The sequence below is a fragment of the Microtus ochrogaster genome, chromosome 5 (assembly GCF_000317375.1).
Source record: "Microtus ochrogaster isolate Prairie Vole_2 chromosome 5, MicOch1.0, whole genome shotgun sequence".
Taxonomy (NCBI): domain Eukaryota; kingdom Metazoa; phylum Chordata; class Mammalia; order Rodentia; family Cricetidae; genus Microtus; species Microtus ochrogaster.
In genome coordinates this window covers 34,130,926-34,148,102 of record NC_022012.1, presented here as the reverse complement: position 1 = coordinate 34,148,102, position 17,177 = coordinate 34,130,926, and the positions used below count along the sequence as shown (strand labels likewise).

The 17,177-nt window shown below is 46.3% G+C and overlaps 1 protein-coding gene across 6 annotated transcripts in view; it reads left to right on the top strand.

Moving 5' to 3' along the window:
• The window catches only part of Gramd1b (GRAM domain containing 1B), a 237,937-nt gene that overhangs the window by 148,777 nt on the left and 71,983 nt on the right, over positions 1-17,177 (top strand). Inside the window, exon 1 of one of the 6 annotated variants that reach the window (XM_005347131.3) lies at positions 9,833-10,040. The exons of the other annotated variants lie outside the window; for them this stretch is intronic. Within the exon in view, the coding sequence (XP_005347188.1) occupies positions 10,018-10,040 (23 nt within the window). The 5' untranslated portion in view covers positions 9,833-10,017. Of the gene's footprint in view, positions 1-9,832; positions 10,041-17,177 lie in introns of those variants that run through there. 6 annotated transcript variants of the gene reach the window in all.

Sequence of the window (17,177 nt, the reverse complement as noted above, 5' to 3'; positions counted from 1 at the left end):
AAAAAAAAAAAAAAAAAAAAAAAAAAACCTCACTATGTTTCTCTAACTATTCCCAAGCTTCATCATGGGGGCCAGGTCTTGGGTACATGCCTTTAATCCCAGCACTTGGAGACAGAGGCAGGAGGATTTCTATGAGTTTGAGGCTAGCCTTGTCTACATAGTGAGTTCTAGGATAGCCAGGGTTACATTGTAAGACACTGTCTCAACCAAACCAAAACAATCCTTTCTGATAATCCATACCAGCCTTTGGTGCCCCATAGCTCCATAATCACCAAATATGACCAGTGGCGTAATTCAAAAGGCAGTGGGTACATTTACTAAGGGCACCAACTACAGGATGAAGGACACTGAACTATTAGGATCCTTGTTGCAGGCTGGTCTAATGTCTACTGGAATGTTGAAAGGATGCGTCTGGTGTCAGAACCCTTAGGTGATTCTAGACCCCCACCCTCAACCCCACACCTGCCGCCTTCTCAGTCCTGTGCAGAGGTAAGAACATGTCCTGCTGGTGGAAAGTGAGACATTCAAAGTCCACGCTCATGCAGTTCAGTCTGCTGCATCCCCCAAAGCCTGTATTCATCGGCAGTGATGGCAGCAGAACACATAACTGCACTATTTCTGCATCTGCCATTCAAGTAGGAAGTTGCTGTGTCGGTAAAGGATGGTAACACATACTGGATACCTTTTCTGGCCAGCGCTTTCACATGCAGAGAAGACTAATCAAGAAATATTTATTGCAAAGTGACTTGGTGTAGGTTAGCTGAGCATTCCGCCGCGACTTGTCAGCTGATAAATTAGCAAAGTGCTTACAAACTGTGTTCATTTGGAAAGACAGAGGTAATGTGTCTTGACTAGATATGCCTCTCCCTGTGAATTACTGATCCATACTTTGTTATTTAGTTAATGCCATGTCTTATCCTTTTTTAAATTAGAGGCCAAGGAGTTCATCGGGCCTGTCTTTGCAATGCTCTTATGCTGTCCCTGCGTCACGGGCACACTGACTTAAACAGTATCACACACCCAAAAGGCACAACAATCTCTAGGTTATTTATAATACTTAATTCTGTGGAAATTCTCTGTAAATTGATGTTCTGCTGTATTTTTTAGGCATTACAGGTATAGGTCCCTAACAACAGCCTAAGAGGAAATATTTGGAAAAGATAGAGAAAACGTATGCCAGCAGGGATAGCAGAGGAGCCGCTGGCTCTTCGAGAGTGTGGCAGTGGATCTGGGACGCTGGTTTAGAAATTCCCGTAGATGTTTCTGTTCAGCCCTTGCATGCTCTGTGTATGTTATGGACCCCTGACAGCCTGATGGTGCTGTCACCATTGCCTTTCTGAATAAGTGATGGAGCTGAGGCTTAGAGAAATAAGTGAACTTTCTTAAAGCCAGCTGGCTATGAAGTACGGAGTTGAATTGATGTCTGATTCTAGAACCTGCATCTCTATTCCCCTGGGACTAAGGTGAGGCTGGGGTCACTTGAGGATGTGTCTCCTCTAGGCTTGTTTTAGGGACAAGCCACTTCTTGGCCAACAAGAGATTCTTTCGCCATCTCCTTGGCCAGGAGACTTTGACTGTGAAAGTGTGGACCCCTCAATTCATCTGGCATTCGTCCCCCCACCCTGCTCCCCACGGCAGTCCTCATGTACCTTCTGGCTTTGTTGGAAAGGAGAAATGCTCATGTTGGTAGGGGAGCAAGCAGCTGCTGGCTGTGGGTGGCTAGGTGTTCCCTCCTGGGGGAATCAGAGCCTGTGAGGCCCTGCCTGCCTTCTCACACTGACTCACCCGGAGGTTGTCCTGAGCCTAGAGGAGCAGCAGGCCATTAAAAATCTGCCTGCCTATTCCTGTGGCAGGGGTCAGGTGTGTTCCTGCTGTGTGTGACCTTAGAATGCTGAAGGGAGGCCAGTGCCCCCCCCCCTTTTTGGTGGGGTAGGGTTTCTCTGGTGGGTGAAGCTCTGGCTTCCTTGGAGTTGCCCTTCTGTCTATGGGCAGAAGAGGTCCTGCGAGCCAAGACATGTGTCTGGCATGCAGATAAACCAAATCTGAGGGAAGTGGGTGAGCCTTTGGGAAGTGGGAGTGTGTTTCCAAGGGGATGAGAAAGTGGGATGGAAAACTGAGGGTCATCTTTGAGAGCTCCTATGACAGAACCAAGGACATGTCTTGTGTCATCAAGACCATTTCCTTGGAAGAGGATTGCCCAGTTGGGTGTCATGGTGTAAGTACCTCAGTACTCAGGAGGTAGAGGCAGAAAGGTCACCTCCAGTTCAAGGCCAGCCTGGGCTACAAAGTGAGACCTTCCTTGTCTTTTTTAAAAATTTTTCTTTTTTTTTATTTGTTTGTTTTTTTTAAATTAATTTATTTATTATGTATATACGTATATGCCCGCAGGCCAGAAGAGGGCACCAGATCTCATTACAGATGGTTGTGAACCACCATGTGGTTGCTGGGAATTGAACTCAGGACCTTTGGAAGAGCAGGCAATGCTCTTAACCACTGAGCCATCTCTCCAGCCCCTTCCTTGTCTTTTTAAAGGTATGTCAAGAGCATGGAAAAGAAAAAGAAGCTTAGCTGGGTTCTCAGCCAGCATGCGTGTAGCAGATCATTTATGTGTTATCTGATCATACAAGTTCCCAGGCTAAAGAGGGTCTTGTGGTCCTTAGGTGTCCCTTTATCTTTTCCCATTTTTACCAGTGACTTCTGTCTTAGTTACTTTTCTACTGAAAAGTATGAAGAGACATCATGACCAAAACAATTTTATAGGTAAAGAGTTTATTGGGAGCTTGCTTACGTTTTCAGAGTGTTAAAGTCTGTGATCATCATGGCCTCCTGGGAACATGGCAGCAGGTAGACAGGGTGCTAGAGCAGCAACTGAGATCTTTTACATCTGATCCATAAGCAGGAGACAGAGCTAGAGAGCACACTGAGAATGGTGTAGGCTTTTGAAACCTCAAAGCCCAGCCCCAGTGACACACCTCTTCTAACAAGGCCACACCTCCTAATCCTTCCCAAACGGTTCCACCAGCTGCTGACAAAGTATTCAAATATATGAGCCCATGGGGACCGTTCTCATTTAAACCTCCACAACAGCATTCTTTGGGCTTACTCAGGGTCTTGGTCCCAGGATGCTCTGCTTCTCAAATCTGCCAGTGTTCCAGTCTATGTGAAGTGGCATGTTTGTATAAATATGTATTCACATTAAATCATCTCTAGGTTACTTTCATTACCCAATGCAATGTGAATACTATGTAATTGGTTGTTATATTATATCGTTTAAGACATGAACTCAAGCATGTTCACATGTAAACATGCAGCTTTTCTCGGCATGTGTTGTAGCCAAGGTTGGAATCCTGTATGCAGGACCTGAGAGGACAGAGGGTCTTAGTACCACTTACCCTGAAACTGGTGGTAAGTGGTAGTGTTGGGGAAAAAAAAAAAACTGGACATCACCAAACCCTGGTTTCTTCCTCAAACCAATGTTAATTCTTTCCTGTTCAATTTTGTTTAACTTTCAACTGGGTCACCTGAGGTCCAGGAAAACACCATATATGCACCCCCACTTAACATTCTGGAGTGGCGTGTTGTCTGTCCTTGGCAGCCTTGGTCCTGCTTTCCCTTTCCTGGGGGCAGGATGGAAGCTAGAGTTGATTGGAGTCTGGTTTTGGCTTTACTCCTGCTGTTGTTGCCTGAAGGAGCATTCTGGATTAACAGATTGTGAAGGGGGAGCAGAGAAGGCTGGGAAGAGGAAGTGGTTTTTGTCTCTTTCTCTCTCTCTTTCTTTTTTTTAATATATCAATTTCAAGACCTTAAGTGAATCCCTGGGGTCACAGAGGCAGAAGGAAACACTCTAGACACAAAAAGCCTGGCTTACTTTGCCTACAGGTCTGTCAACCTCTACCACCCTCCAACACAGCGCTGGCTCCATGGGATGTGGGGCTAGAGGGCTGGGGTGTGCACCAAGGGTATTAAGGACAAGGGGGGTGCTCAGGAGGCTCCAGGCTGGGAGCTGACACAGATGAACAGACCAGAAGGCAAGGCCAATGCCTACAGCCTACACTGTCACCCCAGAACCTGTGACTAATAGTGGCAGAGGGTGGGGAGTGGTGAGTGCGGAGGAGGCAGGGAGGAGGGAGGGGGAGGAACAGGGAAGTGGTAGGGAGCACCTGATCAGTGCAGCCCTGGCCATCTGCCGGCCCCTCACACAGCCTCTATTGACTGCAGTTTGGAGTTTGGAAGAGGATTCTGGCTAGGGGATGATGAGGAGGTTTGTTGTTGAAATGGAGTGTTTGGGAGGCTCTGCCCTCCCCCCCCACTGCTCGCTCCTCTCTTCCTTGCTTCCTGACCTCCAAAAATGCTCCTTAAATATAACACTCTCAGCGCCTGATGACTCTCCTGCCAGAGCTTGGAGCTTTGATTCCCCAGCGTGTGACTGCAGCACCGCTCTGTCCCAGTTTTGCCAGCAGCTAGAGGCATGCCGCTCTATTGCAGCTAGCTCTGCTGCCCTGGAGAAGGAATGGGCCGAGGGACTGCGGCCAGAGTCTGAGGACTTGAGATACAAGGAGAGCCTCAGGGATCTCGCCATTCATTTTCTGCTCTAGATACAGAACTATTTGCTTGGAGTGACTTAGCAAGGTCAGGAGGCGGCTCAACCCTCTGCTCTTGGGAAAGGACTCTCATGGGGAGATGGAGTCGAAAGTCTTGGATACACCCTTGACTTCTTCTAGTTGTTCAAATCTGTCCATGGACCCTGACTGTTGATACACGGTTCTGGACTTGGCTTTGGCCAAGTCTTGGGTATGTGGATGGGGCATGCTCCAGCTGAGTCACTTTTCCAGTCCTTATCTGCAGATGAGGCAAGAAACACCAGTCATTGCTTTTGTTTGGTTAGACAGGAAAGAGCACCAGGGTGTTGGAAACCTCAAGACTTGGAGGAGGCCAAGACAAAAAAAAAAAAAAAAAATTGAAGCAGGTAAAATAAAAATAAACTTTTTCTACCTTTTGGCTTAGAATAACACAAGCCAACTTTATGATAATCAAATGGGTATCTATGAGCTACAGCCCCAAACAAGTTTTGAACCATGAATAATATAAAACACTGTCATGGTCAGACCTCCCCCATATCAAAGAAGACTGATGTGGTTTCAGATTGCTCTGTTTTCCTAAATGTGTTTTCATAAGCACTGAGAAGATACGAAAGGATATTTACAAGGCATAACAAATATTCTAGAGAACTTACTGACAGGGAACCACTTTTAATTGTCATATTCCAATTCAGGGAGAAAAGGTAAAGGCAAAAACGCAAATTAGGCATAAAGCATAGAGAAGAGAAAATAAACTCCTCTCAGCTAACACCGTTCCCTTGGCCAACTTTCTGAAGGATTTGTTATTTTCTTTATTGCTTGCTCTTGTCTTCAACATCCAGGTTTAGGATTAGTTTTTTATTGTATGGATATAGAATACATGTAAGCGTTTTATTCTTTGTCTGTTTACAGGAGAATATATAAAATAGAATATATAAAATCTTCACCGACTCCTGTTTTCTTCAGTGTTGTGTTTCTGAGACTTACCCACCCTGTTGTAGATTGCAGTACCGTGCATGTTCAGTGCTGTATAATATTTTACATGAAAATACTACAGTTACCTTTGCTTTTCGTACAGGTCCTCATTATTAGATGGTGTACTGTATTGAGATTCTTGTGTGTGCAAGGTTTTGTGTGATTTACTTTCATCAGTGTGGTAGAATAGCCCATAGTATTGATGGGGTAGGGATGCACTTACTCATCTCTCCCACAATTTAGTAGTTGAGTCAATATGCCCTTCTACTAGCTCTTTCTCAATACTTGATATTATTTGATTTAAAAATTTTGCCCAATCAGATAGATGGATCTGAAGTGGCATTTGTTAGTTTTCTTAATTTGTATTTTCCTGAGTTCTTGTGAAAGGTGTGGACCTGTTCAGATGTTTATTATTTCCTCCTCTGAAAGCCCTCATTCAAAGCTTTTGTCTATTTTTCCTTGTGCTTATTTCTCATGGATTTATAGGAGTTTTTAATAAAGTGGTCCTTTTCTCAATATATGTTGGACATATTTCCTCCTAGCAAAACCTTTGCGACCTCCTTCCCCAACTTTTCTTTGAATGACAGGAAGTTGGTCAGGTATCCTTTTCTTTTGCAGGTGTGTGTGTGTGCTTGAGTTTGAGAGAGAGAGAGAGAGAGAGAGAGAGAGAGAGAGAGAGAGAGAGAGAGAGAGAGAGAGATTTGTTTAGGAAATTCATACACTCTAACTACCAAGTTGCTAGGAAGCTCAGTCCAAGGACCATTTGTTCTGTCCATTGTTGTAGATCAAGGTTTAGGACTGGCCTGACTGCTTTCAAGTTCATCATTATGATGAGATGTGGCCAAACAAGAGCCTGGGGGGTCCACTGTACCAGGAACGTGAGGTGTAGCCAAGCAGGAAGCCATCTGGACAATGCCACTGTATTACAAAATCTCCTTTAAAACCCTACCACTAGTGGGCTTTTAGAGTTTCTCTCTGTGCTTTGAGGCCATGAGAACTAAAGCCCAGGCTCATTTGTTTCTGCCATCGCTAAGTGTTTGAACTTTACATATTCCTAACTTTTTGGGTTTTGGCGTTTTAAAATAATTTCTTTCTTTCTTTCTTTCTTTTTTTTTTTTTTTGCTTTCTGTTTTATAGTCTGTGAGGTCATCTTGCCAGATAAAGAATCCTTCAGAGTCTAGTTTTCTCAACAATAATTTGTGTGCTTTCAGATACATAAGTATTATGGAGCAGCCAGCCCATGGAGAGGCAGGTGGCATCAGGAGAAGGCACATGCTCATTCTTAGAACTTAGGCCAGTGTGCTCCATTTCCCAGGGAGGGAACTGTTCTGGTCGTACAGAATTCTGTCCACAAGAAGGTAAGGCAGGGAGAGTCCGTAAGATGAACATTTGTCTCTCTCTCTCATAGTCTCCATCATGAATTTATACCAGGAATACGAAGTGTTCTGTGTCTCATTAGCCATGTTTGGATACTATTTGGAGGGTTTTCATTATGGCCTGAAAAACATGGCATCGGTTTTCAGAGCACTAGGAAAAATTCTTCATCCACAGACAAAGGGAATCTGTGGGGTGATTGTCACCCATCCCACAAGACCTCCATGTCACACACACTGGCACTCAGCACTCACCAGTAATGAAGAGGCTGCCTTGGTTTAGCCTTTGTCTTGGACTAAATGAGCTCTTTTAAATCAGCATGTCTGAGAGAAAAGGTGTGTGGTGTGTGTGTACGCGTGTGCATGTGTATTCATGCATACTTACCTGTTGTTCATGTGTGAAGTCAAGTTGGTGTTAAGTATCTTCTGTAATTTTCACTATTTTGCCTTTGAGACAGAGCCTCTCATTGGTCCTGGAATTCACTGATTTTGTTGGTCAGCAAAGCCAGGGAGCTGCTTGCCTCCATTCTGCCGGCTCTGGGTTTCCATTGTGAGCTTCTGTGTCTGCTGCTACACTGGTGCCAGGGGTGGGAACTCTGGGCCTTCTACTTGGGCCAGAAGTCATCTTTATCTTTGGAGCCATGAGCCATTTCCTTGGCCTAAGCTTATTTACTTATTATTTAATAAACATGCATAGATATTGAGTTTGGAGATTGATATGGCTATATTCATATCACCGACTTACTTCTCCCTGGCTTTTCGGCATTAGGCATAGTAAGACATTGCCCTTGTCATTGCTCAGTTATAGTATCTGAGGCACAGCCCTGGCAAATACCCCAGCCTATGCGTGTATGTACGTATGTATGTATGCAAGTGCGTACCTATGTGTCTAGCTCAACAGCTAGCTCCACAGCCCCGTCATGTACTCTCGTTAGCAGTGGCAAAAGAGGGTTTCTATGGAGTTTTCCAATAGTAGCTGATTGCTAAAGACCAACGAATTTCACATTTCCAGAAATGTGTTTTTGAGTGGTGCTCTGGGCTGGTATTGAGGTGTCCCCATGATTGGAGCAGTGGGACCGAAGAGAACACTGACACCGATCTAGAGCGATGTTAACGTAGGGCCTGTATCACGAGATTTGGGAGTTCCAGTGATCAAATTACCCAGTCATGGAGTACAGTTCTGAGCATGCTGGAATCTGGTATACCTCGTCAATTCCTCTGCTCAATGTATGGCCCAGATGCAGGCCCAAGGATCCTTAAACATACAACTGGGGGTGTGTTCAGAAGTCCTGGAGGCATTTGAACATCACCTAGCATGGGGTTATGGATGGAGAGGAATTCTACCAGTCATGGCTGTTTGGCTGGCATATCTCTGAAAGTTCAGGGTCCGAGACAGTGTTGCTTCTGTCTGGTCAAATGCTGGATGGAGACAGCAAGGGTTTGGTTGTTTGCTTAATATCGTATCAAGGAAGTACTTATTAACAGGACCCCTTCCACCAAAAAGCCTCCTATCCAGGGTGATTTTACACTGAGTGGGAGGAGATGCCTATTCCCTGCCTTCCTGGGGGTACCCAATAGACAGAAGGAGGCAGGAGATGAGTAGTGTCTGCCCATCTGTGTTCGTTAAAAGCATTATCTTAGAAAGTCAAGCTTGGGTGATGTGTAGTTAGCCCAGGCATGGCTGTCGTGTTTCAGGCCAGTTTTAGTGGAAAAGCTTATTATGGTTCAGCTGAAGGTTGCTATTTCATAATTAATCTCCTCTTTGTTCTTTTTCACCCATCCGCATTACTGACCCAGATAATGGATAATATGGGGAAGGGGAGAGAGGAACGCGTGGTACAACCGGAGCAGCAGTTAGTACGAGAACTTCCAACCTAGAGAGTTGGTTTGGGGAGTGGTGGGCATTTTCCACACTTCAAAAAAGTTCAAAGTCCATCTTTTTTTTTCTTCTTCCACTTAGTGTTCCTGGTGTCAGTCTGCTTGCCTCTAGACTGCTGGGGCCACCTTGGAAGGATTCCTGACTTGAGGTGACCCAAAAGGTTGTTCACCACATGCTCTGGTAATTTGGGCAGTGTCCCCAGCAGGAGAAGGGAACTATGAGTTCTCTGTGCTCAGACCTAACTGCCCAGAGCCTGCTGGCTCACCCAGCTCACTTTCCCGGGGAACTGACCGTTTAGGTGGTCTTGAGCAGCCTTCCTTGGAACAATAGGCACTAGCTAGGATTTCTCTGGTCTGCTCCGGTAAGAAATCCTGAGGTTGTCCAGGACCCCTTCCCTGCCAAGGGTGTGACCTACTAACTTACTTGGTTAATATCGTTGGGTGCCCGTGACTGTAGTGTCTTCAGAACTTTTTGCCTCTTCCCTCTTCCTGGTACCACTTTTTTCCTTGCTGCCTGCTGATCCCTCGCATCCCTGGTGATCTGTCCCATTCTGGGACAAAACATGTGCTGTGTCTTTAAATGGGCGGAAGTGACTGGCGGTGCTTTGCTTGGGTACTGCATTGATTAGGAGATTACATGGAGCTGCCGCCTGGGGGAGGAGAGTGCAGGTTCTGCTAGGTCGGTGCTCTGATCCTCAAGGCCCTCCTTGCTTTTCCTCCCTGAGGCTGCTCACGGCCGGCCGGCAGGAGGTGAGGGTGGGTGGCTGGCGGCCAGCCTGACTGTGGATGCAACTCCAGGGCTCGCTCAGCTCAGGCTTGCCAGAGTACCCATCCTCATCAGAGCCTGGCAGTGGCGGCAACAACGAGGGCAGCCGGCTCCAGCCTGGGGCTGGATTTGCCCAAGCTGCCCTTGGCCTCTGATCTAAGCCCAACTGAGAGCTGGGAGAGAGGCAGTGGGAACAGAAGCAGCAGCAACCTCTCTCTCTCTCTCTCTCTCTCTCTCTCTCTCTCTCTCTCTCTCTCTCCCCCAGTTCCCTTTCTCTCACCCTTTCTCCCTCTCTCCCTCTCCTCCTCTCCTTTCTCTGTGTTGAAGTCACATTATATGGGATTCTGTTCTTTTGGGACTTCGTCATCTTTTCCACTATGTCCTGGGACCTCCGGAGCTGTGACAGGGATGCTAAGGATATGGTCAGTGGATTCTCGTGACTGTACTAATGAAAGGATTCAAGCTCTCCTGGTAAGTGGAGGATGGATAAGGTGAATCCTCTCCCGTCTTTCTTCCCCTCTGTTCTGGCAGCACCTTCGCCTCCTTCAGGATGTCTCCTTGAGACAGGCCTGTCTCACTGGGTGGGCATCCAAGTGTCAAGATAGGGGTGACAAACCCTACAAAAAAAAGTTGGAGTACTCTCCCAGGCTCAGCTAGCACCCATAGTGCTGTGGTATTTTCCCCCAGCATGTTCTCTGTGTCAGGGGTTTGTAGGAGTTGGGAGGCTCTAGAGAGAATCTAGCAGAAAATGAAAAGAGCTTCCAAGTTTGAGGGGTTGCCGTGGTTGTACACAGAGAGGGGACTTCACACAGAGATATCCTTTACTGTGTATTGCGATTGTTCTCGGCTGGGATCTTGACTGGCTCCCTGGGGAGCCTTTTCCTTGGCAGTTAGGGTTAGCCGCAGCTGAGGCAGCCTCTGACCTCTCCGGGAGGCAGCTCCCTAAGCAGTGTGTTAGGGACCAGAATTCCCCTCAAAGGGAGCATGGTCATGTGCCTTGGGGCTTTGCAAGTGTCTGACTCTCCCTGGGCTTAATATTGGGATAGGAAAAGAACTCTGGTTTGGAGTTGTGTGGGGATAGCTGTCTTCTAGCTGCAGAGGTAGGCAGAGCATCTTTTTTTTACCTTCTATTTTAAAAATAAAACCCTTACTGTTCCTTCTCCTTTGATCCACGGAGGACCAGACGGGTGGGGGAACTGGCTTTTTTTGTCTGCTTGAGAAACTGCAGATTTTGCTTGGAAAACTTTGTCCTACCAGGAATCTGGTACCCCTGCAGGGCGGCCTGTGCAGCTTCCTAGGAGGAGAAAGGTTCCCTGGGTTAGGGAGGGAGGGTGCTTTAACTCCTTGAAGAGGGTGGGGGTAGGAGGAGAATAGCTTGGGGAAGTTCTCTGCAGGGACACGGCCGGCCTACCTTCATTGTGTATCTGCTGTCCAAGCTGGGCCCTGGGGTAGGGGGAGGGCATTCCTGTGGGTGGTAGGGTGATATTCAGAATCAGGGATGAGATCAAGCAGGTTAGACAAGGAGTCTTAGCCTGGCTGCAGGCCATTTAGGATTTTGCAGAAGCCCCTACCTGCGCAAGCCACCCTCCTCCCACCCCCAACAAAGTCTAGCTCTCCTGCTGTAAGTGCGAGTGTTCTTTAGAGGGCCTTGAGAAGGGCAGAGAGTGGAGCTGAGTTCTGCAAGGTTAGCTCTAATAACTACAGGCTCCCAAGCGTGGTGAGAGCTGGTGACTGCTTAGCCCTGAGCTCTTCTCCTCAGGCGAAGGAATCACTCCAAGGGGTGCTGAGCCCTTGTGCTGACTCCTTGTGCGCAGAAGCCTTGTCCTTTTTGTTTGGGACAGGGAAGTACAGGCCCTACAAGCCATTCCTGCCCTTGCTTTCTTGGGGGGGGGGCTTGCCTGTCATACTGTGTTGTAAACTGTCAGCCTGGGTCATCGGTCATTCCAGGCCCACATGGGTGGCCAGAGCTGTTTGCATTCCTCCCTAGAGCAAACCCAGGCAATGCAGAAAAGCGCAGGTGCTTCTGGAAGCCCAAAGACCCTGGGCTCTTCACCAAAACCACTCAGCACCCTTCTCCTGTTGTCAGCATACTCAGCTTGGGACCTAGGTAGACTGGCTGTCATTCAGATGAGACATCACTTTAACACAGATGCCTCCTGGCTCAACCCTGGCTCGGGTCCCACAGGGACATGTCGAGATGTTTGCCTTTGAAATCTGTCGTGAGTATCTCTTGATGCATTTCAACAAGGAGAGCAGTGCTCAGCTGGGAGCTGTAATTGGCTAACCTTGTCTTCTTCAGATAAACAAAACTGGGGGATATTTCTGTCGTTTATGTCAGTCTGGATGCTGTTAGATCTGTGACCCTCTGTCTCATGAACAATAGATAGATGCACCAGTCCACTGTGTCCCCTCTTTGCAGTTGTGTTGTGGCTGTTTTGTGTGCAAAGTAACTGACTTCCTTTGGCATTCCATGGCATCCTACTGCCCTACTCCCAAGAAGCAAGATGATATTGGCTGTCTTAATCTGTAATAATGGGCAATACTGTCTAACTGCATACAGAAGAGGGTGGGGTTAGTAAGCATTCCTAATGTTTGAAATTATCTCTAGGAACACTTCTAGGATTCCTCCTATGTAGAGGTGGCATAAAAATGGCGGTACTTATGCTCATAGTAAAAGTAAGTAGTGGGCTACCACTTTTTGAGATTTGCTCTGTGTCAGGTTACATTAAGTACTTAGCATGAGCCATGCAGGACTACAATTATGACCCCTCATTTTACAGAATGGGAAGCTGAGGCAGAGGTTAAGGCATTCGCAAAGAAATCAAGCGTTGTGTTTGCTGCAGCGATCTCCCTGTTCTGTGTTCCTCATGCACCTCACTTTCCCTGTCCCTTTCTCACTGCCCTCTTCCCTGCTCTGATGTCTCCTTAGGTCACTTAACTAGACTCTGAAAATTGTCGAGAAGTTGTCTCATTTGATTCTTACTATATCCCCATGAAGTATCCGTCCTGTGTTGAGAACATGTCTATTCTCTGATGGAGCTAGGGAAACTGAGGCCTAGAGTCATAAACTGCTTAGGTTAAATTTATGTAACTAGTCCCTGAAAGGGACTGGCTTATTACTTCATTGTATGCACATGTGTTCAAGCATGTGCTTATGTGAATGTGTATGTGTATGTTTGCTCTGTATGAGCCTGTGAGGCCACAGGTCATCGTCTTGGCGTCTTCCTCAAATGTTTTCTACCTTATTCTTCGAGAGTATGTCCCTTTACTGTATCTGGAGCTAAAATTGAGGTTAGGCTGGCTGGCCAGTGACCTCTGGGGGAATTCTGTCCCTGCCTTGCTGCAGCAGACCTACATATGTGTGAGGACTACTTCCAACTTTTCCATGGATGCTGAGGGTCCAGACTCAGGTTTATATGCATTTATAAACCATTTCCCCAGCCCCTCCTAACCAAAGGACAACATAATAAAAATGAGATGTATCTATGTTGCACCAACATTTTCCCGGAGAAGGCTTAGGTTAGGGTCTTTGAGTGTGTATACTCATCCATCCCTTCATTTTACAAATGTTGATCAAGCTTTCATGATTTGTAGCCCTTTGCCTGGGAGCATGAGAGTTTAAACTATGTAAAAGGTCATTCGCTATCTTAGCCTTCTAGGTTCCAGACCTCTCACGGGTAGACTGAGTCACCCTTCCCTCCATACAGGGTGCAAGCCAGTCAATGCTAAAGGCCAGATAAGTGTAGGGAACAGTTCTAGAAACTGATTTCAGCTGGTGGAGCCACGGAGCCTGTTCTTACTGTGGATGACACAGGAGGATGCTTGGATCTGGGTTGTTGAATAGATAAAAATTCTGCTTTACACAGCAACTTCACCCTAACTCACCGAGTTCCAACCTTCTAGGTGATGCTTTAGGTCAGAGGTCCCAAGTGGCTGCACTGTGAAAGAAATCCCCCACCTTTATCTCCTTTATCAGGGAGGAACTTAATTAAGTCTGCCTCAAGGGCTGCTTCTGTAGTCCCATCTGCTGGTAATTTGGTGAGTAAGGTAAGGGTTGCCGTGGAAGAAGCTGAAAGGGGGTGTCGTGAGCAAATGAATAGGGCTGTGGCCAAGTTGGGGAGGGAAGTATCACATTTTTACTTTGGAAGCCCATGTTCCTTTGTCTCCACATGGCTGCTCTCCCCGCACTCACCCTTTTAGTGATTGAAAGTTATCTCTTATTCCCTCACAGCTTCAGAATGGAGTTCGCCTTTGTGAGGCCACTCCCTCCCGATTGCTGTCCTCACACAGGCCCTGGCAGACTGTGCAACATCTGTCTGGATTCCCTCTGCTCCTTTGCCTGCTCTTCGCATCTGTTGGGTTTGGTGGTACAGGCAGCACAGAGCCCGAGGCTGGCATAGACCTTCAGGAAAGTCAGTGTAGGGGAGGAGCTGATTTTGTGAAAAAAATTTCTAAAAACCAGAGTTAAGAGAGCATCGTCTTGGCTCTGCAGGCCAGCACTTCCGTGAGAGCTGAGTCTAGATATTGAGGCTCAAACCGTGGGCATGTGGCTAAGTGAGGTGCGTATTTAACAGGGTGAGGACAGGCGAGCTTCCATGCTGCATTCCCACCCCTGATTTAGGGACGAGAGTGCCCACCCCTGGAACCCGCTCTCTAGTTTCCTTCCCAGGTGACTGACTTTTGTCCTCCTTTCCCTTCCCTTAATGGTCAGCCATGTTTTATTGACACCAAAGGTCAATTGTCCATTGTTTTCTTTCGTTTTAGGTCTGTTAATGAATCATGCCCCGCTCCTACCCCATCTCTTGTCTAGACCACATATCTGTCTTTTGAGGTTCTTCCTGAAAGAGGTGCTGGGGAAGACGAGGGAACCCAGGGGTCCACTACCCATACCCTGTAGAGCCTGACCTACATACCCTGTGAGAGGCTTCTCAGAAGGGAGGGAACAGAGAGCGGTGGTCTCATGAATGGGAGTCTTGTTACTACCTGTTAGCCTGCTGTGGGCCTGGGTGGTGGTATTTTTGATTAAATGGCAGCCCTGGGTAGATTAGTTATCTCTTGGCTTTCCTTTTTACTAATGGTCTAGAAAAAGGCCACAGTCCTTCTGGAGCGGCAGCCTGTGCTGTAGACTGTTGGAGTGCTTCTTTAGCCACCAGGGGATATGGGGAAAGAAACCTTCATTTGAGAATATTAAATATTCATTTACAAACATCGCACCCCAGGCATGCCCTCCCATGAATGTTGAGATCTAGTTTATCATTCAATGGTATAGAGTTAAGTTTTCTTATTCATGTTCAAGGCCCCTAGTGCTGGCCATATAAGATTAAAATCTCTAGAGAGCCTGACAGCCCAGGGGGAGGAGCCAAGCCGATGCTATGGATTTCTGAAATGACAAAGTCTTCTCTCGTGTCACGCAGATTTCTACAATCAGTGAACAGTAAACACTACTTGCTTTTCTGTGTTACTGTGGCCACCATCTTTCTTTTCAGAGGAAGACATTTGCTGTTCTATAATGTAAACGTAAAAGCGAGACAAATCAGATACCTGACCTATCAAATCTCTTGGTTTGGAAGCTTTTCTCTGGTTATTGTAAGATTATGTCTAGAAAAGATGATTCCGAGATGATTTGGGTTTCTGGTGAGAAAACTTGAAGACAAAATACATCTGACTTCACTGAATTGCCCATAAGGCTGGGCATTTTTCCTTAAATGACCTCAAAATGAAGTGCTATAATAAACCAGGTAATGCTTGGTGACTTTGCACTCATTTAGATTTTTTTTATTATATTTATTTATTTATGTGTGTGCACATGGAGGTCAGAGTCCAACCTGCAGCTATACTTTCTCAGTTCTCTCCTTCCAGTGCCTGTATTCTGGGGGATTGAAGCTGGGGTAGACCAGCAAGCTCCTTTAACTGCTGAGTCATCCTTCCAGCCCTCCTGTATCTATCTATCTATCTATCTATCTATCTATCTATCTATCTATCTATCTATCTATCTATCTATCTATCGTGTGTGTGTGTGTGTGTGTGTGTGTGTGTGTGTGTGTGTGTAGGGGGGAGTTTGCACATTTGTATGCTGGTGAGGTCACCCATGTAGGCATATAGAGGCCAGAGGTCAACACTGGGTTTTTCCTCAATAGTCCTTCCATCTTCCTTGTGAGAAAGGGTCTCTCACTGAAATTGAAGCTCACTGTTTGAGCTGGACTGCCTGGCCAGCAACCCCCAGAATCTACCCACGTCTGGCTTCTCAGAGCCAGGATTATAAGCAGCTGTGGCCACATCTTACCAGGCAGGTTCTAGAGTTCAGGTCCTCATGCTTGTACAGCAAGTGCTTCACCCACTGAGCCAATTCCTGGCCCCAGTGATCTAATCTTAATACTGTTCTTTGGCTTATACTTGCAGAAGAGAGACATTGTGTTAAACTGAGGAGAGCAGGTTAGCCATGACAATGCCCCCCCCCCTTCAGTTATTTTCAAGGCTCCTAAATACATTTTATGATCACTCCAGGTCCCTGAGGTTCTGGATAACTCTCCCAGGGAACTGCCCTATGCAGTGGTTTAACAGAACATGCTGTTGATCCTCATGGTGTTTCCTCCATGGAAAACATGGCAGGGAGGACAGCTTGGGTTTTCTATACTCTCCATGGCCCCTGTCAGACCATGGCCAGAGTTAGTCACACAAGCCTGGCTGACTGCAGTACAAAGCAGTTCAGTTCCTGCCATAACTGATTTCTCTGGGAATGAGGCTCATACAGTGAGATATTGGGGAAGAGCTGGTGTGACTGTAGACATGAGCTACCCAGGGTACATTCAGTTTGCAGTCCATTTTTTAAAAAATATATATAGTTTGTAAGCCAAGATGGTCCGAGTGCATTTGTTTTGTTTTGTTTTTTTTGTTTTGTTTTGTTTTGTTTTTCGAGACAGGGTTTCTCTATGGTTTTGGAGCCTATCCTGGAACTAGCTTTTGTAGACCAGGCTGGTCTCGAACTCACAGATCCGCCTGCCTCTGCCTCCCAAGTGATGGGATTAAAGGTGTGCGCCACCACCGCACGGCTTGTGCATTTGGTTTTTGCTTTAAGAAATGCTATATTTATTCTTTGACAAATTCACACTGTAGTGCATTTCCCCCCTATTTTGTTGCTTTATGATACTGGGAATTGAACCAGAATCTCACAAATGCCATACAAGCACTGGACCACCAAGTGATGGCCACAGCTCTCTTATTAGTTTCTCTTTCTTTATATTCACACAAAGTCCTATAGGTTGCCTTGAGTTCACTCAACAGCCCAGGCTGGCTTTGAACTTATGATCTTCCTGCCTCAGAATCATGAGTAGTTAGGGTTATAGACCTTTCTTGCAAAGTCCACCTTCTTGTGTATTTAAAAATGATTCAGGAAATCCAAGAAGGGCAAAATGACATGTAAAAAAAAAATCAGATAACATTCCATCTACTTTTATGAAGCCATGACAACTACTTGTTCATAGACTGTCCATGGCTACTTGTATACTACAATACTGAGTGTTGACAGAGACCCGTGTTCTGCAAACCTGGCCCCTTATAAAAAGGTTTCTACTTTTAAGATTAGGTAAATACAATTTTCAAGAGCAACAC